The 23,277-nt window shown below is 39.1% G+C and overlaps 1 protein-coding gene across 10 annotated transcripts in view; it reads left to right on the top strand.

The window, feature by feature from the left end:
* Positions 1-23,277, top strand: part of strbp (spermatid perinuclear RNA binding protein) — a 159,250-nt gene that overhangs the window by 72,783 nt on the left and 63,190 nt on the right. For 9 of the 10 annotated variants that reach the window (XM_060841393.1, XM_060841387.1, XM_060841390.1 and 6 more), the window contains 3 exons: positions 1,828-2,022; positions 19,938-20,116; positions 20,990-21,225. In XM_060841393.1, coding sequence (XP_060697376.1) covers positions 20,078-20,116; positions 20,990-21,225 — 275 coding nt within the window. In that variant the 5' untranslated portion in view covers positions 1,828-2,022; positions 19,938-20,077. The remainder of the gene's footprint in view (positions 1-1,827; positions 2,023-19,937; positions 20,117-20,989; positions 21,226-23,277) is intronic. The other variant, XM_060841396.1, reaches the window with a different exon arrangement.

The following is a 23,277-nucleotide window of genomic DNA, read 5'->3' as shown; positions in this document are numbered from 1 at the left end:
CTTTGAAGTTGGATTTTTTTGGATTCTTGAATCTAATTGAAGTGTTCTGTAATATGCTGAGAAGTCTCACTTCTCAAAGTCTGTTATATTTGAGTTTTCAGTCTCGGTATTTTTTAAAGTTTGGCATCACTGACCACTAGGATGCATTTTATTCATAAGTGTAAAATACGCCATTACATGATTCTCATGATTTCATTTTGTTGGATCACAAACCAAGTATATAAACAGTTATAAAACAGTGTTTTTTCACAAGAAACGTATAAGTCAATCAAGATATTGGCATGGTGGATCAGTGGTTAGCACTGCTATCTCACAAAGCTAGGGATTCAGGTTTGATTCCCACCTTGGACAACTTGTGTGCAGTTTGCACATTCTCCCCATGTTTGCGTGGGTTTCCTCTGGGTGCCCCGGTTTCCTCCCACAATTAAAGATGTGCAGGTCAGGTGAATTGGCCACACTAAATTGTTCATTGTGTTAGATGTACTAGTCAGGGGTAAATAAAAGGGAAGGGGAGCTACTCTTCAGAGGGTCACTGTGGACTTGTTGAGCTGAAGGGCCTATTTCCATACTGTAGGAAACCTAGTCTAATCTAATCACTCACTTTCTGTCCATTACTTTTAAGATGGACCTAACGTATGTGTATGTGTTGTAATTTCCAAAGCTGTTCATTGCCAATTGCAGAGAGATATAGACGTGAAAACCCTTTTGTCAAAAGGATGTCAGACTTAAATTTTAAGCTCTTCTCCACAGATGCTGGTCATTCTTGTTATTTCCAGGATTTGACTATTTAAGATTTCCAGTGTCTGTAACACTTTACTGTTTGGTTTTTTCTGCTGATAGAAAACTGCAAAACCAATTGTTTGTTGGCAGGATGTCATCTCAGATATATCAACAGCCCTTTGAAAATACACTGAAAAAAAATCTGGATTTCCTATATCAATATTAAATATGTTGCCTTTATTTGACAATAGTATGCAACCTTTTGCAGCCCAATTATGCAGCCAACAAGTTAGATTCCATATTGTGTGTTCTTTAGGCATTTGCACCTCATGGAGTTTTCTGCAGTTAGCTGATTTGTCTTCTGGGCTTTTCCTTTGGCAAAATAATGTGTCTACCTTTGCTACCTAGTTGCTGACTGTAGCAAAACAAAAAGTTAATAGTTCACAACAAACAAAAAAAAATCTCATGTCAAGCATAATCAGTGAAATTCTGCAAAGACGCATTTGGCAGAATTTACACTTTGCAAGATCTATCATAAAAAGTTTGCATTACTAAATCTTTGAGAAGGCATTTTTAGCTCACTGCAGTCGGTTTAAAACTGGAAAACTAGCATTCTGATTTGGAAGCTAAACTCTTTTCTTAAAACAAATTGAGAGTTTGTGTGTATGTGAAAAAATATTTAAGATGGGAATTAATTAATCTCTTTAGACTGAATACACTTCATCAATCTGGGGGGCAAAATAACAGGCTTTTAAATATTGTGCACATTCAGCAACAGATGTGGTTTCTGATTGTGTCAAGCAGGAAGGAATAAACCTTGACTTGCTTCACCTATCCAGAATCTTGGGACTAAGGAGCAACTAAGCATTCAATTAGTTATACTGCAGACTGCTGGTTCCATATTCTCCAGAGCTTCTGTCAATTTAACCTTAATAGTATGACCACTTTTGTGAAGTTGTCTGCATTCTAATGGAGTGGTATTTCAGTTACACAGAATCATATGATTTCAGAATTGAGATTTGTATTTTTTTTTAGTTTAAAAGATATTGTATAATAATAGCACTTTACTAGGAATTCACTTTGGACTGCTGGTGTTTTTCTTTATAGGTACGTTTAAAAAACGTCATCTTGCTGTACCATTTGCTACTTTTGAGATCTGAGTTGTAGAGGGATTACAAGAGCTTATGAGGAAGTTCTGCTGTGAAAGGGAAAACCAGTGGCAAGACAAAATTGCTGAACATAAGGAGCATCTAACAGGAAAAGACGGAGAAGGGAAGCTGGAACAGCAAGTGGAGAATCATGGTATGTTCTTGGGTTTTGTCACTTCTGACCTTGTTTCATGTGATACATTAGCTGTTGGTCTAATGGATGCAATCAAAGCAGCTCAGTAAAACAAAAATCTATTCAGTAGTTTGATATTAACTATATGGGTACTATAATTCCATGTACAGAGTGTATTGTCTTGAGTTATTTCCAAGATTTTTAAACCACAGAATTAAGCCTCCAGAGTCTGCAGCATATGAATTATTAATTACAAAGAGGATGTTCATAAATTACACGCTGTAATGAAACCGGTGTTAACATGCTGCTATAAGATGCCAAATGACCTTGCACTGTGCTGCATAGCTAAAATTTTAGGTGCTTGCCATTGTCCTCCATGTAGCAGAATCATTGCAGTGAGTGAATCAGGATACTTTGACAGATGTATCAGCTAGCTTGGCTATTGTTAAGTGAACAGATGCTGCATGTCAGCATCATTTAACCTTCTGCTCAAATTACTTTATTATATCACCTGATTACACGATAATGTCAAAAAAGACTAATGAAACCTAAGGAAAATATTCTAATAGCTACTAATACTATTAAAATTTACATTATTAGAAGTGTTACTTTTGATTATGGACTTGTATATTGCTTTAAAATCAGATCTAGTAATAGAAGCAAAATCTATTTATGATGAAATTAAAATAATTGGTTAGTGTGCTTTGAATTTATTGTAATCATGAGAGGAATTAAAGGCCAAAGTCTTCACCCAGTCTCTAATAAATTTTTAAGGAAATTTGTAGTTTTGTGTACCAGATACTAACTGATAACAGAATAATGACGGAAGTTGAAAAATGTCCCAACAAATCAAGAAAATCTTTTAGAAGTATCTACATTAGCTGGAAGAACTGGGGTGGGGCTGGCTCAAGGGCAGTGGGGAGAGTGTGGCTTGGGAAGGGGAAAAAGGTTGAGTGGAGATGGGTGTTGGCACATATGTGGTATGTTGGGGGGGGGTCAGGAAACACACTTTCAACAAAGATACTAATTTCACTGCAAATGTTTTGAGAGTCTGTTAACCTTCGCAAAATTTGATACAAATTGTTCATCGGTCTAATGACTATAAATCAGCTTTAACCACAATGCTTTCAATATGCTGCACAGTATCGTATTGGGTATAATTTGAAAGTGCAAGAATCATAGTCTAGATGATAGTCAAAGGCTGCATTATATCCAAGCACTGCATGGGTGTGTTTTAACAATGTATCAAGTGTCTTTCCTCGGATCCATCATTTATTTAGCATAATATTTTGCACAACTGTTTGCAAACTGAAATGAAAATAAACTGTGTACATAAAATTTGGAGCTTAGATTTTGATATTAACACATTATGAAAAGAACAGTGGAAATGCAGATGCACCAAGAGTTCTGAATTTTATTTTGTCGGTTTAGTACAACATCACCGTAGAGATAGAATGAAGAAACAAAAATGGAAAATAAATCCAAAAACCACAATAAAATGAGTATTCATGAATTGTGCAATGAAGTGGGACTAGCTTAATTTGGGAAACCTGGTCAGTATGAATGAGTCGGACATTAGGGTCTGTTTCTGTCTTCTATGGTTCTGTGACTTTGACTGTTGATCGCTAGTGGCTGCAATAGTTCCCTGTTGCTTGTTCAGGATTACTAGTCAGTAATCACCTGGAGAAATTACTGGTCGACCCTTTTCTGTAAAAGGTATGTCTGGATATATAGTAGGGGAAGACTTGTCAAAAATGGGCAGTAAAGGAAGATGAATGTATAAATATTAATGATTTTATTAAAAGTGTATAATATAATAGATCTGTAGTGTGCAAACCTATCTGTTCGACTTTTCTTATATAAAATGACTTCTATATTTGAGACCACTAGAAAAAGAAAGGAACGTTTCCTGGTAACAAATGGGAAACATTTTAAAAGTGCAATGTGAAGTCTTTATCCACAGCTTATTGCTGGTTTGAGAATTCTTTACTTGGCTCCTCTTGAGGGATCAGTATCAGTTGTATTATTTGTACATTGTCTTAGTGTGATATGCTAACAACATCTTTGTTTTTAAAGGGAATATCATCTTAGTTCATCAGGTTAGGCCAGGACTGTTACAGTTATTGAATGTTGTTTTGCAGACTGTTCGCAATTTTCTTTTTGATCTTTAGTGAACCTCCTATTCTGGTTTGACATCTATTTTCCTCATCTGTATTAGTTGTTTCACATCATACTTTGAATAACAGGAGTAGCAAACCCAGGCTGGGAGGAGTAAAGATATTTGGCACCCTCTTAAAATATTTTTTTGCAGTAGTGTTGAATTTTTTCTCAAACTACTTTCTTTCTGTTTGGTTAAATCTTTTTCCCATTCTGTCGGGTTCCCTAACCCTAGATTATTTAATAGCTTCTGAAAGCTTGTTGCATTTGAGGTTATGTCTTGCAAGGATAGTTCTGAATCTGTACATATCAAGCTGGTGTCAAATTTGAGGCTGTTTTGAGATCTTTCCATGTCTGTCTTTTCCACAGCAGTACCTTTTGCTATTGTGTGATATGACAGATCTTGCTGCAAGAGCTATTACCTTACTTGACTTGAAATAAATTACTGTCATATTTTGACACTGTGTCCAGGACATATGGAATATCTGTTAATTTAATATTAATGCACATAATTAGCTAAGTAATATTTGAATTCTTTCTATTCACTCGGATGTGGGCATCATTTGCTGGATCAGCAGTTAATACCCGTCCCTTGTTGCACTTGAGAAGGTGGTGATGAGCTACTGCCTTGAGCTGCTGCAAGTCATGTGGTTTTGGTAGACCCACAATGCCATTAGGGAGGGAATACCAGGGTTTTGACACAACTGTGGCACTAAAGGATCGGAGACATGTTTCAAGACAGGATGGTGAATGTCTTGAAGGCAGAGCTTGCAACTCGTGATGGTGGTTGTGGAGGTGAAGAGTTAACAGGAAAAACTTCCTGTGGATGTATTTTATATATTTGATTACTTCTACGTTAAGAAACACAAAAGATAAGAACGAGTGAACCATTCAGCCCATCAAGCCTGCTCCATCGTTCAACGTGGTAAATGTATTCAGTTTTCTAACTTCCATAGAAACAATCTGTCAGTGTTAAAATAACCACTGTTTTAATGTTAAATTAATTGATTTGCCTATGATGTCAGAAGAGCACTCTCAGCACTTTATTGCACAATTCACTATCTTCTTTTTTAATTACTGTCTGGGGTCACTTATTGCTTTTTGTCTTGGTTTATAATGGGTCCAGAGGGCATGCTATTACAAATTACTATCTGTTGTGTTTGGAGACTGAGGCCTGGAACTTCTTAAGTTATTCTTCTGAATTGTAATATCCACTAGGGACCTGTTTTGCATCAGCACAGCCTCAAAATTGAGTCCCAAATGGCATTACAACCTACAGTTGTAATATTGTGGTGTAAAGCCTTTAAACTTAAAATAAGGGCAATAATGAGGCATGAAAGCAGAACTGTCTAAAGTGAATTGGCTAATTAGGTTGAAGGGTAGTTTAATAGAGATGCACTGGCAGACATAAGGGATATTTCAATATATTGAATATATACATTCTAATGACCAAGAAAGCTTTCGAGAGATGAATCCATTATCCATGGTTATCTAAAGGCTTAAAGATAGCATCAGATAAAGAAAACATAATTGATGGAAAATAAGGAAATGACAGGTGAGTTGAGAAGGTATCTTTAATCATTGTTCACTATAAAAAAAGTACAAGGAACATCTCAACCACAGCTATAAATCAATAAATAAAAGGGAACATGGAGCTCAGCTTAAAATCACCTGGGAAGTGGTACTGAATAAATAGTTGGTGCTGTAGGCTAACTTATGCATAGGTCCTGATGGATTTCATCTAGGACCTTAACAGAAGTAGCAATTGACATAATTGATGTGTTGGTTTTAATTTTCCATAACTCCCTAGATTTGCAGAGTCTCCTGCTAAATTGAAGCTCCTTTATTCAAAAAGGGTGGAGACAAAAAGCAGGAAGCTACAGACCAGGTAACTGACATGGTGAAAATGTTGGACTATGTTATGAAAGAAGTTATAGCACGGCACTTAGATACGTTTGAGATAATCAGATGAGCCAACGTTGTTTTGGAAAGGGAAATCATATTTAACCAATCTATTGGAGCTCTTTTGAAGAGCTGCCCTTTACTGTGGTTAATGGGGAACTGTTGGACATACAATACTTCGATTATGAGAAAGCATTTGACAAAGTGCTATATCCAAACTTAAGTGTAGAATAAAAGCTAAAGGTATTGTGATAGCACATAGCCAATCAATCTTCTGCCCATTCCCAAGAGGAACCTGAGAATTGGAATAAGTGGATCTTTCTCAGGTTGGCAAGATGTACTGATTGGTGTACCACAGTGATCGATGTTTGGATCTCAACTGCTTACAATTTGCATAAGTATCTTGGAATAAGAGTTGGATGGTACTGTTGCTAGATATGCCAACAACAAAGATTAGTAGGAAAGAAAGCAAATATATGTGTGTTGCCTTAATTGAGTGGGTAAAGATTTGGCAAGTGGCTTATGATGTGGGAAACTTTAAAATTGTCCATTTTGGCAGGAATAATTGTTTTTAAAGTTTAAGGAATCTTAAGGAAATGCAAACCTCTGAGATGCAGATGGATCTGGATGCCTAAGTGCATAGATTGCAAAAGATTGGTTTGCAGGTGCAGCAAATATTTGGGAAAGTTAATAGAGTGCATGGGGAGTTGAATACCAAAGGAGGGTTTATTCACTTTTATACAGGACTTTATTTAAGAAGGCATTTAAGTACATTGCAGACAGTTCAGGGTAGATTTTGGAGACTAATTTCTTGAATGGACATGTTGCTGTTTCCAAAAACATTAGATAGATGTTCGCTTTTATCAGCTTGAGTTTCAAAGAGCATAGAGCAACTTCATTGAAACATATAGGATCCTGAGAGGTTTTGAGAGTCAAGAGGATGTTCCCTCATAGGGAACAATCTAGAACGCATAGACACTGTTCAGAAATAAACAATCATTCAATTAAAAATGAAGTAAATATTTTTCAGGGGGTTGCGAGTGTTTGGAACTCTGTTTCCTGAAAAGGCAATGGAAGAAGAGTTGTAGAGTTATACAACACGGAAACAGAAGCTTCGGTCCAACTGACCAGATATCCTTAATTGATCTAGTCCCATTGCCAGCATTTGGCCCATATCCCCCTCCATCCTTCCTCTTTATATACCCATCCAGATGCTTTTAAATGTTGTAATTGTAACCCCTTCACCACCACTTCTGGCAGCTCACTCCATTCACTCACCACCCTCTGCGTGAAAAAGCTGCCCCTCAAGACTCTTCTAAATATTCCCCCCTCACCTTAAACCTATGCCTTCTAGCTTTGGATGCCCTTAAACATGGAGGAAAAACCTTGGCTATTCACTCTATCGATGCCCTCATGATTTTATAAACCTCTTGAAGGTCACATTACAGACTCCAATGCACCAGGAGGAAAAGTCCCAGCCTATTCAGCCTTTCCCTATAGTTCAAACCCTCTATTTGCAGCAATATCCTTATAAATCTGTTATGAACTCTCTCCTGTTTAACAGCATCCTTCCTACAACAGGGAGACCAGAATTGAACACAGTATTCTAAAAGTGGCTTTGCCAATGTCTTGTACAGCTGCAATATGACACCCCAACTCCGTATACTCAGTGTGCTGACCAGTGAAGGAATGTGTCCCAAAAGCCGCCTTCACCATCTTGTCTGTTTGAGACTCCATTTTCAAGAATTATCCATCTGCACCTCTGTCACCTTGACACTCCCCAGTGCCCTACCATTAACTGTATAAGTTCTGCCCTGGTTTGCCTTACCAAAATGCAGCACCTCCTATTTATTGAAATTAACTCCATTTGCCATTCGTTGGTCCATGGCCCATCTTATCAAGGTCCTGTTGTACTCTAAGATAACCTCCTTCACAGTCTACTACATCCTACTAACAAGGTGATCAAAACTGAACACAATACTCCAAGTGCAGCCTCAGCAACATCTTGTACAACTGCAACGTAACTTCCAAACTTCTATACTCAGTGTTTTGATTGATGAAGGCCAGTGTCCCAAAAGCTTACTTCACTACCCTATCTATCTGTGACTCAACTTTTAGAGAACCATGCATCTGAACTCCAAGGTCCTTCCATCCCACCATACTCCTTAAGGCCCAACCATTCATAATGAAACTCTTACCTTGATTCGGCTTTCCAAAATGTGAGACCTCACACTTATCTATATTAAACTCCATTTTACCATTTCTCGGCCCACTTCCCCAGCTGATCATGGTCCTGCTTCAATTTCTGATAATCTTCCTTACAGTCCATATCGTCTATTTTAGTGTCATCAGCGAACTTACTAATCATGTCTTGTACATTCTCATTTAAATCATTGATCGAGATAACAAACAGTAATGGGCCCAGCACCAACACCTGAGGCACTCCACTAGTCACAGGCCTCCAGTCCGACAAGCATCCTTCCTCTATTACCCTCTGCTTCCTGCCATCAGGCCACTTTTGTATCCAGTTTGCCAGCCTGCCTTGGATTCTATGTGATCTAACCTTCCAGAACAGCCTTCCATGTAGAACCTAGAAAAGGCCTTACTGAAATCCATATAGACTATGTCTACTGGCCTGCCCTCGTCAACCTTCCTGGTCACTTCTTCAAAGAACGCTAACAAATTTGTGAGGCATGATCTCCCACTCACAAAACTATGCTGACTACTCCTAATGAAATCCTGACTTTCCAAATGAATGCAAACCTTATCCCTCAATCTTCTCAAGTAACTTACCCACCATAGATGTTAAGCTTACTAGTCAACAGTTCCCAGGCTTTTCTTTGCAGCCCTTCTTAAATAATGGCACAACATTCGCTACTCTCCAGTCTTCCAGGACCTCACCCATGGCTAATGATGATGCAAAACCATCAGCCAGGGCCCCCGCAATTATACGTTAGCTTCTTGCAGTGTTCTTGTATATATCTGGTCAGGACTAGGAGATTTATCCACCATCATACGTTCTAATACATCCAACACCACCTCTCTGCTGGTGAAGATGGCCCTTGCTGTTTGAATTCGCTGGACGTCGGAGTGCATCTGGGAAAATCAACAAACAGTGAAATTCACAACTGATCTTGGAGAAATTGTTTGGGCGAAGTCACAGCAGAGAAACAGATAAGTGAATAGTTTTAACCTGGAGCAGTGTACTGTAGAGGAATTAAGAAAGTGTTATTTTCTGGTCTATAGGGAGAGATTGAATAGGCTGGGGCTGTTTTCCCTGGAGCATCAGAGGCTGAGGGCATAGGTTTAGGGTGAGAGGGGAAAGATATAAAAGAGACCTCCGGGACAACTTTTTCATGCAGAGGGTGGTACGTGTATGGAATGAACTGCCAGAGGAAGTGGTGGAGGCTGATACCCATACAAATGCCTTTTAAATGTTGCAATTGTATGTGAATAGGAAGGGATTGGAGGGATATGGGCCAGGTGCTGGCGGGTGGGACTAAATTGGTTTGAGATGTCTGGTCGGCATGGATGGTGTGGACCAAAGGGTCTGTTTCAATGCTGTACATCTCTATGACTATGACTGTGACATGGACTGTTCCCAAGATATCACCTTTAACTTGCCTGAGTTCCTATGTCTGATGAAGGGCTAATGCCCGAAACGACAATTCTCCTGCTCCTTGGATGCTGCCTGACCTGCTGTGCTTTTCCAGCACTACACTGTTGACTCTGATATCCAGCATCTGCAGTCCTCACTTTCTCCTAAGTTGTCTTGTCTTTCTCCATGGTAAATACAGAGGAGAAATATTCATCGAGAACCTTGCCCATCTCCTGTGGTTCAACACATACATGTCCATTTTGGTCCTTGAGGGGCCCTATTCTCTCTCTAGGGTCATAAAGTCAATCTAGTCCCACCTGCCAGCAACCGGCCCATATCCCTCCAAACCCTTCCTATTCACATACCCATCCAGATGTCTTTTTAAATGTTGCAATTGTACTAGCTTCCACCACTTCCTCTGGCAGCTCATTCCATACACGTACCACCCTCTGTGTGAAAAAGTTGCCCCTTAGATCTCTTTTATATCTTTCCTTTGTAAACCTATGCCTCTAGTTCTAGACTCCCCCACCCAGGGAAAAAAACTTTGTCTATTTATCCTATCCATGCCCCTCATGATTTCATAAATCTCTATAAGGTCACCCCTCAGCCTTCGATGCTCCAGGGAAAACAGCCCTAGTCTATTCAATCTCTCTCTATAGCTCAAATCCTCCAACCCTGGCAACATCCTTGTAAATCTTTTCTGAACCCTTTCAAGTTTCACAACATCTTTCCAATAGTTTTTTTTTCATACTGAAGTCCTGTAACCTGTGGAGTGCCACAAGGATTGGTGCTGGATCCACCTACTTTCCATCATTTATATAAATTATTTGGTTATGAGCATAAGAAGCTTAGTTAGTAAGTTTGCAGATGACACCAAAATTGGAGGTGTAGTGGATAGTGAAGAAGGTTACCTCAGATTATAATGGGATCTTGATCGGATGGTCCAGTGGGCTGAGAAGTGGTAGATGGAGTTTAATTTAGATAAGTGTGAGGTGCTGCATTTTGGGAAAGCAAATCTTAGCAGGACTTACACAATTAATGGTAAGGTCCTCGGCAGTGTTGCTGAACAAGAAGACCTTGGAGTGCAGGTTTATAGCTTCTTGAATGTGGCGTCGCAGGTAGATAGGATAGTGAAGAAGGTGTTTTGTATGCTTTCCTTTATTGGTCAGAGTATTGAGTACAGTAGTTGGGAGGTCATGTTGTAGCTGTACAGTATATTGGTTATTCTTTTTCCTTAAAATACCTCTTTGGATTCACTTTAATCTTCTCAACCAAGGCTATCTCGTCCTCCTGATTTCCTTCTTTAGTAATCCCTGTATACCTCCAGGGATTTCCTTGATCCCAGCTGCCTGTACCTTTTTTCTGGTAAGAGTTTCAATATCTCTTATCATCCAGGGTTCCCTATTCTTGCCAACCTTGCCCTTCACTCTCTCAGGAGCTTGTAGACCTTGAACTCTAGTTATCTCATTTTCCAGAGGTCCCTTTGCTTGCAAACAAACTACTCCACTCAACCCTTGCAAGCTCCTGTCCAATTCCATCAAAATTCATCTTGCCTCAATTTAGAACTTGAACCTGTTCTATTTTTGAAATCTGGTTTATGGTGTTTATTCAAGAATCCAAGGAGAAATGCCTTTTTTAAAAAAAGTATTAATAGTTTGAAATAGGAAGCCTCAAGTCTACTTCAGCCAGAACAGGGACCAAATCATAACGCATCGAATCCATGTGCTAGCCATATAGCTAAGAGGTGCCAGTGTTGGACTGGGGTAGACAAAGTTAAAACTCTCATGACACCAGGTAGGAGTCTAACTTGTTTATTTGGAATGTCACGATACAGTTTCTTTATTGTAGTGATATCAGATCTTATGGGAGCATGTAGTGAAATCGATGACATCCTGAAATATTTTGTACAAACTTTCTGCACACTTTGTATTTTGCTGAGCTAGCTGTGTGTCTGACTGACCCCACATTAGGGGGCAAGTAATAATAAATCACAAAAGCATCAGTCCAGAACTTAAACCTGCATCGTAACAAAGATGTGAAGAACAGAATTTGATTTAATACACTGAAGCAATTAAGGGACACAATACAGAAATGTTCCAGCAAATAGCCATACAACCAAGAGTTTATACAAGATAACCCAGCATTTTACTCTGGGATGTCAGGGTATGAAATACACAGCACAGTTTGGTGAAATATTGATTTGCAAGAAATTTGCTACATTTTTATAGCATCTCTAACGAATGGATGAATAAATTAAGGTTTCCATCAAGGTACTATTGTGATAGTCCTTTTATAAATAGTCTAAGAGTATCGGCAAGTCTATGGTGAGTTTTGTTTTGGAAATGCATATATTGACAATACTAGAAGTTGTGTTTAGGTAATCGAGTGTGATGATCACGTTGACACCAATATCATGATCGATACATTGTTACAGATTTGTGTGCAGATTGTGTTCCTAAATTACATCTGTTTCCTGTCTCAACAAGTACTACTCTATATTAGTTTCCTACTGTAGCAAAAGTGCCACATAAAATAGTTCCTGATCCTGTGGATGAAACAAATAGATGGGATGGCAATTGGTAAGTATGACACAGTGAGTATATGGAGAGGGATATTGACAGGTTAAGTGAGTGGGGAAAACACTAATGTGGCCAAGTGCGAAGTTACACACTTTAGCAGGAAGAATAGAGTGCTGAATATTATTTAAATGGGAAGAAAGACTACAGAAAGCTGCAGCGCAGAGGGATCTTTGTGCATGAATGGCAAAACAGCTTGTATACAAGTTCAGATAATAGGGAAAATAAGTGCAAAGGGATCAAGTATAAAAATAATGAAATCTTACTAAAAGTACTCCAGTATCTATCAGACCACACCTGAATAGCTTTCATCTCCATATCTAAGAAAGTTAAACTGGCATTCAAGGCAGCTCAGAGAAGGTACTCTAGGATGTTTTTGGAGATGGTTGGATTTTCGTATGAGGATACGTTGAGCAGGTTGTAATGAGAGGAGACCTTATTGAAGCATACAAAATTATTAGGCATCTTGACAGGATAGTTGTGTTTGGGTTCTTTCTCCCTGTCAGATAAATGAGGGAGACACCCTTTTAGGGCAGATGAGAAGAGACTTCTTTCTCCAATAGTTATGAATTTGTGGGATTCTTTACTTCAGAGAGCTCAAGGCAAGGTTGTTAAGTATATTCAAGGCTGAGTTATGGATTTTTAATGACCAAGGGAATTGAGGGTTATGGGCTTATAGCTGATGCATGGACTATAGAGGTTTTAATGGTGTATTTGCCAAATACTGCATGCACATGGCAAATAACAATCTGCCCCAAAAGGAGAATGGACAGGTTCTTTTCGGCTGAGTTACTACCTGCTGAGATTGTAACTTTATAGTTTTATATGCTTATGCTTGGTATTGTCTTTACTAAATGTATTTAGGAGTTCGTGTGGGTGGGCGGGGTGGGGAACTCACTTTCAACTTTAGCTTTATAGTACATTTTACTTTCTTTATTTTACTATGTGGTGCCTGGGTCGAGGGTGGGGTGCTGGTTGGGAGAGGATACGATGGGTTTACTGACAGGAAGTGATGCCCCTTTTAAATGTGTTTTATATTTTTCCTAGTTTTTCACTATATTGGCGTGAGTGCAGTAAAGAATTTCTATGAATTTTCTACAGTCTGCTCGGGGTGTTTTGGGTGGGTTTCTTCCTCCCGGGGGGGTCTCTGACTTGCCTAGATGATCATGGCTAGACATTCAATTAAGTGGTGCACCTGAAATGTCAAGGGGTGTAATTCACCAATCAAAAGGAAGAAAATACTATCAAACCTCAAAAAAGAAAGGGTTGATATAGCTCTCTTACAGGAGACACATTTACTGGATAAAGAGCACTTGAAGTTACAACAGGGAGGATCTGATCAGGCCTTCTTTTCATCTTTTCAGTTCAAGAAGTGGGGAGTAGTCATTCTCATTCGGAAGAACTTTCCTTTCAAAATCCTAAGTCAGATAAAGGATGAATCTGGATATATACTGATCAAAGCCCTTATAAATGGAGAGGAGTATGGGATTTTGAATCTTTATTGTCCCCTGGCACACCCTTTCAAATTTATAACAGAAGCATTCTCCAAACTGATGGCTTGGGGGTTCGTTACACAATTATAGGAAGAGATTTTAATTGTATTATGGACCCGGAGGTGACAAGATACCCAAGAGTACTGCGGGTATATCTCCTAGATCCGGACATTGGTGGATTTGAATAAGGAGCTAGGATTAATAGATGTGTGGAGATGCCTTCAACTGCAAGGCAAAGATTTTTCTTTTTATTCTAATCCACATAAGTGTCACACTAGAATGATCTGTTTTTTGCTCGCTCTACCTTTCTGAATTCCATACTATCCTGCAAAATAGGTAAAATGATAATCTCTGATCATGCTGCAGTGTACACGGTAATCAAGACTAGGGACAATTAAACGACCCCCTGACATATTGGCATATGGATTCTGTCTTAATGAAGGATAGTAAGTCGTAAAACATGTTTTTCAAGAATTCAAAACCTTTTTGGAAATTAACACAGGTACGGCCAGTAACCTATCGGTGATGTGGGAGACCTTTTAAGGCCTATGTGCAGGGGCTGATCATTTCATACTCAGCGACCCAAAAGAAACAAAAGGGAGAACAACAGCATCTACTCAAGGCTCGCTTGAAGGCAGCTGAGTTAGCTTATGTTGATAGGACCTCTGTTGCTAAGTTACAGAGGATTACACTACCTTAGATCTTACACCTTAGACAGTCCTGTATACTGCACTTACCCAAATGGCAAAGAGGGAAATATTATTTGCAAAGCAAAGATTATATGAATATGGCGATAAGCCTGGTAGATACCTAACGTATTTTGCAAGGGAAAAAAAGGCCCCTCAAGCTATCACGTACTTAGGGAAAGTGCTGATACTTTGACTCATGATCATAAAAGGATCAACACAATCTTCAGAGAGTTTTACTCTGATTTGTATAAATCACAGGATTGTGAAGACAGAGCTAAGAAGATGGAGTCCTTTTTTAAAAGCCTGGCCTTTCCGGACTTAGCCCCGGAACACGTGTCGATTTTGAATGCTCCCCTGACAACTCCCTTGACGCAATCAAGCAGCTTCAGAGCGGCAAAGCACCTGGCCCAGATGGATTCCAGGTTGAATTTTACAAAGAGTTTACAGGAGTACTAGCTGGTCCACTTATAGACATGTATAATTACTCAGATGGTCAGGGCTGCCTTCCCCACCCACCTCATTCATGGAGAGAGACGAATATCTCTCTCATTGTCAAAAAATGAAAGGCCCCAGAAGATTGCGCATCATACAGACCAATATCTAAAATATTAGCATTGAGGTGGGAGAGGGTGTTACCACACATCATAAAAGAGGACCAGACTGGGTTTATTAAGGGCCGTAGATCATCTAATAATATTAGAAGGGCTTTGAATGTCATCAGGAAAGAATACCAGGAATAGTAGTCTTGTTGGATGTGGAGAAGACATTTGACTGGGTTGAATGGTCATACCTGTTTTACACACTGGAAAAGTTTGGTGTCGGAAAGGTATTCACTAAATGGGTCTCAATATTGTGTAATGACCTCAAAGCAGCCGTGATTATCAATGGTTTAGGCTCGGATAGCTTCGGTGTGGGTAGGGGCTGCCATCAGGGTTGTCCTTTCTCACCGTTGTTGTTCATGCTAATAATTGAGCCACTAGCGGAAGCTGTATGGGCTGATTCTAATATAATGGCTCAGAGGGTTGGTACGGGTAAACATAAAATTACCCTTTATGCAAATGATGTTCTCCTTTTTCTTAATCCTTTGATGACCGTGCCCTGCCCGTTCCAAGTAATTAATTAATTTAGTGCGTTCTCAGGTTACAAAATTAATTTCACAAAATCTGAGGCCATGTCGATGGGTGGTCGCGTTAATATGTCCCACTTATCGGACGGATCTCGCTTTCCCTTTCGGTGGTCTCTGGAGGGTTTTTTATATTTAAGTATTTTTATCACCCCAATATGTGGCCAGTTGTATAAAGTCAATTTTGTACATCTATTGGAGAGGATAAGGCAGGGCCTTCAACATTGGGGGGATCTTCCAATATCTTGGTTAGGCAGAATAGCTCTAATTAAAATGAATATCTTGCCCCGTCTTCTATACCCTATGAGAATGCTTTCTGTGAAGCTACTGAGGCCAGCATTGCATAAACTATTCGGTTGGCTTGGTTCTTCCATCTGGAATCATAGACAGCCCCTTATTAAGTTAAAGAAGCTACAGCTTCCACAAGCAAGGGGAGGGATGGGTTTCCAGACGTTAGGAAATATCAGCTGCGTTCTCTATTAAGCTACATAGAAATCCAAATAAAAGTTTACTAGGATTCATATACAAATGAGGCAAGTTGAACTTGTAAGAGGGGCAAGAGAAAGGAATGAAAATTCTTGAAAGGGAAGACTGTTTTGTGACAAGGCATTTCGTCGGAAAAGCAATGAAGGTTTATTCAACCAAATGTGGTTCAGCCAGATCCATTAAAACTGAATATGCATTGAAAACCATATGAACTATTTGTAACCCTATTTCAACTAAAAATGTACCCAAAGAATCAAAAGTTTAAACATTCCAAATGAAAGAATTCTAGATCTCTGACCACAATAAAGAGTTAGATTCCATTTGCTTGCATTTGACTTTGTCTGCCTTTGAACTTGACTGTAGATCTTAACCCATAGGAGTCAAAACAGAACATAGCAGCAGCACTGCAAGCTAATGGACAGAGAGACAATGCTTTAGCCCAGGATAGTTTTAACTATGAATGTTAGATCAGGAAATTAAAACACAAAATGAGGAAACTGCATCTCTTACTCGGAAGGAATTGGACGAACCTGTTTCAAGTAATGAACAATTCAAGTGGGATGACCCAAAAAAAAACAGAATGAATGAAAAAAAACTGCAAATGTTGTCTAAAAACAAAGGAAATTTTAGTGGAACCTTAGTATAACCTCTACAATGTTCTCCAGGAGGCTGAACTGGAATTTTAAATGAACTGGAATCCCATGTTTTAATTGGAGAATGACTCTTGTTGACTGATCTAAATGTGTTTTTCAGATTTAAACATTACAAAAAATCTGGCACAATAAAATCAAGATTTGACATTCGAACATGGACCAACTGATTCACTGTGATTCTAAAGAAAAACCATAGAGAATACAGAATTTAGAGTAAAAAGCATTCTAAGTGAGAATTTCTTCTGTATTCCAATTTACACTGATCAAGAAGTAATTTAGAAGGCAGCTATGATGTTTTTGAAGAGCTTTATCAAACCAGATTACAGAGACAATTGTCTAACTAAAGACAATGCTTCTATGTGAATTTCAATTTTCATGCAGAAGGAGATTTGCTACAAAGCTTCTTGAAAGGTGACCCTACTTGCAGCAAAACAAATTCTCACTCAAGAGTCTAAAGAAGGTCAGAAGTCACACCACACCAAGTAGAAGCACCTTGAAACCTTGTGATTTCAAATTAAACTCTTGGACCGTAACCTGATGTTGTGACTTCTGACCTTGTCTACCCAGTCTGACACTGGCACTGCTACAACGAGTCAGAGTCATACAGCGTTGAAACAGACACTCCACAGTCCAAACACTCTATGCTGACCATGTTCCCAAACTAAATTAGTCTCACCTGCATGCTATTGGCTAATATCCATCTAAACCTTTTGTATTCACAAACTTGTCGTTTAAATGTGGTATCTGTACCTGCATCCGCCACTTTCTTAGGGAGATCATTCCACTCTCTGTGGGTGGGAGGAAGTAATACCACCACCACACACCCCCCCACTCCCCCTTTTATCGAAGTCTGCAAGATTCGTCCTGCCATGGCCAGGGAAGAAGAAAGACCAGTCTGTTCTTCTGGTAGGAGATTTGACAAGCTCTCCAAAAATTGTTAGAAAATGGTGATTTGGGATTGATACTCCGTGAAATGGGGAAATGTGAACCCTTAAGAAGCTGGAAGTGACTGTGAACTGTTTGTTTTGGAATGTAATTTTGTGGAGGGGGTGATTATGTGGTAAACATATAAACAGAGCTTCCTTTTACATATTTAGAAGTATAAGGTGTGTTCTTTGTCACTTTCTACAGCAAAAACGTAAAATCCTGAGTCATCCTTTTCAGCTTTAAGTGTAATTTTGAATTTCTTTTTAAATATTGTTTGTCTGAATGGAGATCATAACCCTACATGTTTTTATTTATAATCTTGAAATTTTTAATCAAATCATTGTTTAAACTTCTAAATCCCAGGAAATACATAACTATTTTATGCAGCCTTTGGAGTCCAGTGCAATTCCTCATAAGTCTATGCTGTATTCCTATGCTGATAACCAAGACCAATATTATCCTTCCTAAGATGTATCATGAACTGATCACAGCATTCCAGGAGTGGTCTAAAAACCATTTTCCACATTACATATCTCTACCCCTCTTGTGTCCTAGTCTTCTAGATCTAAAGCTTAAAATTCCATTTTCTGTCCATGGTTGTGATCTGTGTCCATGAAATACAACCTCCTTCCCCCCGCAAAGTATGTCTTGGACTTCCACTATTTTTAGTCTTTCAACATTTAAAGTTCAAAGTTTGATGTATCCAGTAAGATTAGAATGGGAATGTATGAATATGTATTGAAGCTGAGAAATAGCATATTAGTTGAATACATATATAGGAATCTCAGGGTAATTGGAAAAGCTGGCGTAGCCGTAATAGCAGCCTCCCAGGTGTAATACGGACCCCAAATTAAACTTTGTTCTTCAGCTATATAGCATGATAGGGTACAGAATAACTGACCAGGTCTGCACATGTCATTGGAAAAATGTAATGGGGTAAATTATGGAATTGAGATCAAACATGATGGGGTTATGTAAATCCACCCGGGGAGGAAATGGCCTTGTGGTATTATTGCTGGACTGTTAATCCAGAGACCCAAGTAATGTTCTGGGGACCTGGATTTGAATCCTGCCACAGCAGGTGGTGGAATTTGAATTAAATAAGCATCTGGGCTCAAGAGTCTAATGGTGACAATTGTCGTCGTCATCTGAAAAATCCATCTGGTTCACAAATGCCCTTTAGGAAAGGTAACTGCCATCCTCACATGGTCTGACCCATTGCAACGTGGTTGACTGTCAGCTGTCCTCAGGAGATGGGCAACAAATCTGCCCTAGCCAGTGATAGCTATGAATGAATACAAAACAAAATCATTTAAAGCTTTGAGACTAGATTAGATTACTTACAGTGTGGAAACAGGCCCTTCGGCCCAACAAGTCCACACCGACCCGCCGAAGCGCAACCCACCCATACCCTACATTTACCCCTTACCTAACACTACGGGCAATTTAGCATGGCCAATTCACCTGACCCGCACATCTTTGGACTGTGGGAGGAAACCGGAGCACCCGGAGGAAACCCACGTAGACACGGGAGAACGTGCAAACTCCACACAGTCAGTCGCCTGAGTCGGGAATTGAACCCGGGTCTCAGGCGCTGTGAGACAGCAGTGCTAACCAGTGTGCCACCGTGCCGCCTACTTGAGACCTTAAATAGTGCAAAGAGACTGACTGACTGTTCAGGAATGTTGATGTGCTAAATAGCTCAAAACACAATCAAGAAGTGACTTTATTGATTTGTTGATCTATAATAATTGGAAAGGAAAAGTACTTGCCTCCGGTACTCTACCACCAATCTAGGTAGATACATGCCTTAGCAGCTGAAGCATGAAATTCTAGTCAAATGTCTTCTGTACTGAAATAACATTCTTTTATAATCTTTCAATGGCATTTACTCTTACTTTGTTTATGACTTTGCATGTTGTCAACTTTTATATTACCAATCCCAAATGCGTCTTTGCAATCAAACATGTGGATTTGGCATCAAGTTAATGAATATTATTCAGTACTTGTGGTTGATAAAACACCAATCAATAAACCTTAATTCAACCGCATAAGCACTGCCATGTGACCATGTTAAAACCATGCAAGTGAAATAAGTGTGTTAGCTCAGCTATTCTGTCTGCATATACGACTATACTAAATGCATATGGGAAAGTTTGAAATTGCAGGAAGTGCAGAACAGCAAAGGAAACTACTTTCCACAATGCAGTTTAAGAAAACAGTACTCTGGGTAGCTCCAACCATGCCACCTCTCTTATTCACTTGGGCTCACCAATTTTTTGTGTATTTTGCGCTATCAATTTGATCTCTTCTGTTTTCTCCTCCATGAAAGAACTGAGGTACAGAATGAGACCTTGTATGCAGCACAGGCGGGGGAGATCATGTGGCTTGCAAGGATGAAAGGTCTTAAATGGACAGTGTCTTGCAATTTTCCCCTGTTTGGGTGATGGCTTAATCATTTGTATTTGGAGGATGAAATATGTTGAAAGAATGAAGAAGACCATACAGAAGGTAAGCAATCTAACATTACCTACCTGAGTAGGGTCTTCAGCATTCTTCAAATTAAGTTCTCTGCATGTCAAGCTCTTAACCTGTCCTATGTTATCTGATATGTGATTGAGAATTTATACCCTTCGCATTTTCTCCTCAAATCAAAGGCTGATTTTTGAATCTGCAGTCATCATAGGCAGCCTTGCTCCCTACCCAGCTCATAAAATGTCCCATTATATTTAAATATGCATCCTCTGTAAGCCGTCAGTGTTGTATAACACTAAGATAGGGAAGGTTTATACTCCAGATTTTACAGTATTACCATGGGCTGTTCTAAAATATCTGTAAGGAAGTGGATAGTTATGCCATTATATGTCAATGAAGCTTGTTATCATCTGCTTTTTCCTTATTGTCCATATGTTTTGAATAATGAGTGGGAATTACATCTTGCTGAGTTAATTGTACAACTATTCAGTAAGTGAATTATAATTGTCAGAGGTAACAAATAACATTTCTGAACGTGATTATAATGATACTACAGTTACAAGTGGGCCTTGCTCTCCAGGGTGCTACATTGGTTGTTATGTGCTTCCAGCAGAGAGAAGAAAAATCCCTTAACAAGTAGCAATGAAACCATGAAAGAACAAAGAGAACAATACACTTTGTGGCCTCCTAAAGTTGAAAACTGTGATCTCCAGATTGTCTTTGAGTTTTCTGTTGAGCAGAAGTTGTAGTTAGGCTAAAAACAGAAGTTTACATATTCCTCTCACAATGAATAATGAAGGAATTTGCAGAAGAGAATCTGTAGACATTATCCAGTGCATGGATCTTAACATAGTTCTTACATACAAATGAAAACTGGTTCAATATATAAACTTCTCTTTTTTTTTGAAGCGACCAATCCGAACATTTGCTAACGATGACCGACATGTTATGGCAAAACATTCCTCGGTGTATCCATCCCAAGAGGAGCTTGAGGCTGTGCAGAATATGGTTTCAACAGTTGAATGTGCATTGAAACATGTATCAGACTATTTGGATGGAACTAATCTGCAGTCCGTCAATTTGGATACCAGTGAAGATGGAGCAACAGATGTGAAGAAAAGCGGCATTTCAGAGAGCAATACAAAGTGAGGTTCTTGCCAATGTTGCTGAAGGGTGATGCATTGTTTTCTTAGAGAAGGGATTTTGTAACTGATTCTCCTTTCAGCTTCAGTGAGAGGGTGTTCTGCTGATTTTTATCAGATTTTAATTGACATTGTTTGTTAATTAGTTCCTAGCACATTATAGTTGTAAAATGTGTTCAACATTGGTTAAGTAGGTTCTCTAGCCCAAAAGTTTTAATGAACATGTCCCACTTGCAGAAGCGTGAGATTATTTTAAGTTTTGGCAAATGACATTGTATTGCATTGTTTATCTTAGAATTTTACATGATATTTCTATGGCCATAGCTCCCAAATTAATCTTTCAGTCCAATTAAGAAATATTAGAAAGTATTCTGTCATATGGAGCTGAGGTTGGTCTCCTGGGACTGTGCCTCCACCCTCATTACTCCATATGAGAAATATCTGCAGAAACAATGTAGCACATGTCTAGAGCATTTTAGAGGTTCTGGTCAGCAGGTGTTGTCGTAATGTATCAGAAATCCAAAGTACAATGTGCTGTGAAGGTGAGTGTAAGAACCATGCAACAGTCTTCGCTGCATTGCAGGTAAGATGTCTATTTTGCTCTGAGTACTAGATGCCAGCTAGCTAACAAGCCAGTCAAAAGAAAACAGGCCAGCAGCAGACACTCCAGTGAGAGTCAACCAACCATTGTCAAAAGGAAACAAAACAGAGTATTGAAGTTGAAAAGTCATGTTGAGGTTTTACAGGAATTGGTGAGGCTTCTTCAGGAATACTGTGTCCAATTCTGGTTGCCCAGTTATAGAAAGGGTATTGTTAAGCTGGAGAGGGTTCAAAAGAGATTGACTAGGATGTTGCCAGGTATGGAAGCTTTGTGTTATGAAAAAAGGCTGGATGGGCCAGGACATTTTTCAATGGAGCATAGGATGTTAAGAGGTGATCTGATAGAAGTTTATAAAATAATGAGGTATAGAGTTAATGATAGTTGTCTTTTCCCTCAGGGGGGTTTCAAGACTTAGGGGCACATTTTTAAGGTGAGAGGAGAGAGATTTAAGAAAGACATGAGGGACAATTTTTTTTACAGAGGGTGGATCACATGTCAAATGAAGTCCCTGAGGAAGAGGTAAATGTGGGTGCTACTACAATGTTTAAAAAACATTTGGATAGGTACATGATTAAAAGATTTGGAGATTAATGGACCAGGAGCAGGCATGTGGGGCTAGTTTAGTTTGGGATTATGTTTGGCATGGACTATTCCAACCAAATAGTCTGTTTCTGTGATGTGTGACTCTATGACTAAGTACATAACTGATCTGGTTCTTGAAAATGAAGTGGGACAAATGGAGCTATTTAGAACCCTGTTCACTGTATTAGTAGGTTTAGAACAATTATGGAAAGCTACAAGGAACAATTCAAGGTAGGGAAGCACAGCTAAGCACTAATTTCAGTTAGTTGAAAGAGCAACTGGCTTAGGTGAGTTGCAAGTAGAAAATGCTGTACCTTAATGCTGCTCACCCTCCTCAGCAAAGCTGAATTTCCTACTGAAGCCTGTACTTCATCTTCACAGCCTCTCTCCAAAATGGCTGCTCCCACTAGAGCTTGCCTCCCTTTTATACGCTGCCACTAGGAAGGAAAATCTTCTTCCAGAATCCTCTTAGACACATCCCAATACTATCCTTAGGATGCTCTTCCTCCTGTTGAGCATTGGGGGTTCTTCACAATTCCATACTAAGTTGTAATGAGTAAGCAGACTTCTTGAATCCAATTGAGTCACTATTTACAATCATCCTCTGGTGAAGCTGGTGCAGTTGACGTCATATATATGGACTTTGAGAAGGTGCTCAATAAAGAGCTACGTGATAGCAAAATCGAAGCCATTAGGAAGGAAAATCTTCTTCCAGAATCCTCTTAGACACTTCCCAAAACTATCTTAAGGATGCTCTTCCTCCTGTTGAGCACCAGGGTTTCTTTGCAATTCTGTACTAAATTACATTAATCATTGTAATGGTTAAAAGTCTCTAGCAGCATGAATATATAATGGCAAATAAGACAAACTGC

This window comes from Hemiscyllium ocellatum, chromosome 21, assembly GCF_020745735.1.
Source record: "Hemiscyllium ocellatum isolate sHemOce1 chromosome 21, sHemOce1.pat.X.cur, whole genome shotgun sequence".
NCBI classification, from domain to species: domain Eukaryota; kingdom Metazoa; phylum Chordata; class Chondrichthyes; order Orectolobiformes; family Hemiscylliidae; genus Hemiscyllium; species Hemiscyllium ocellatum.
This window is presented reverse-complemented; position numbering and strand designations above follow the sequence as displayed.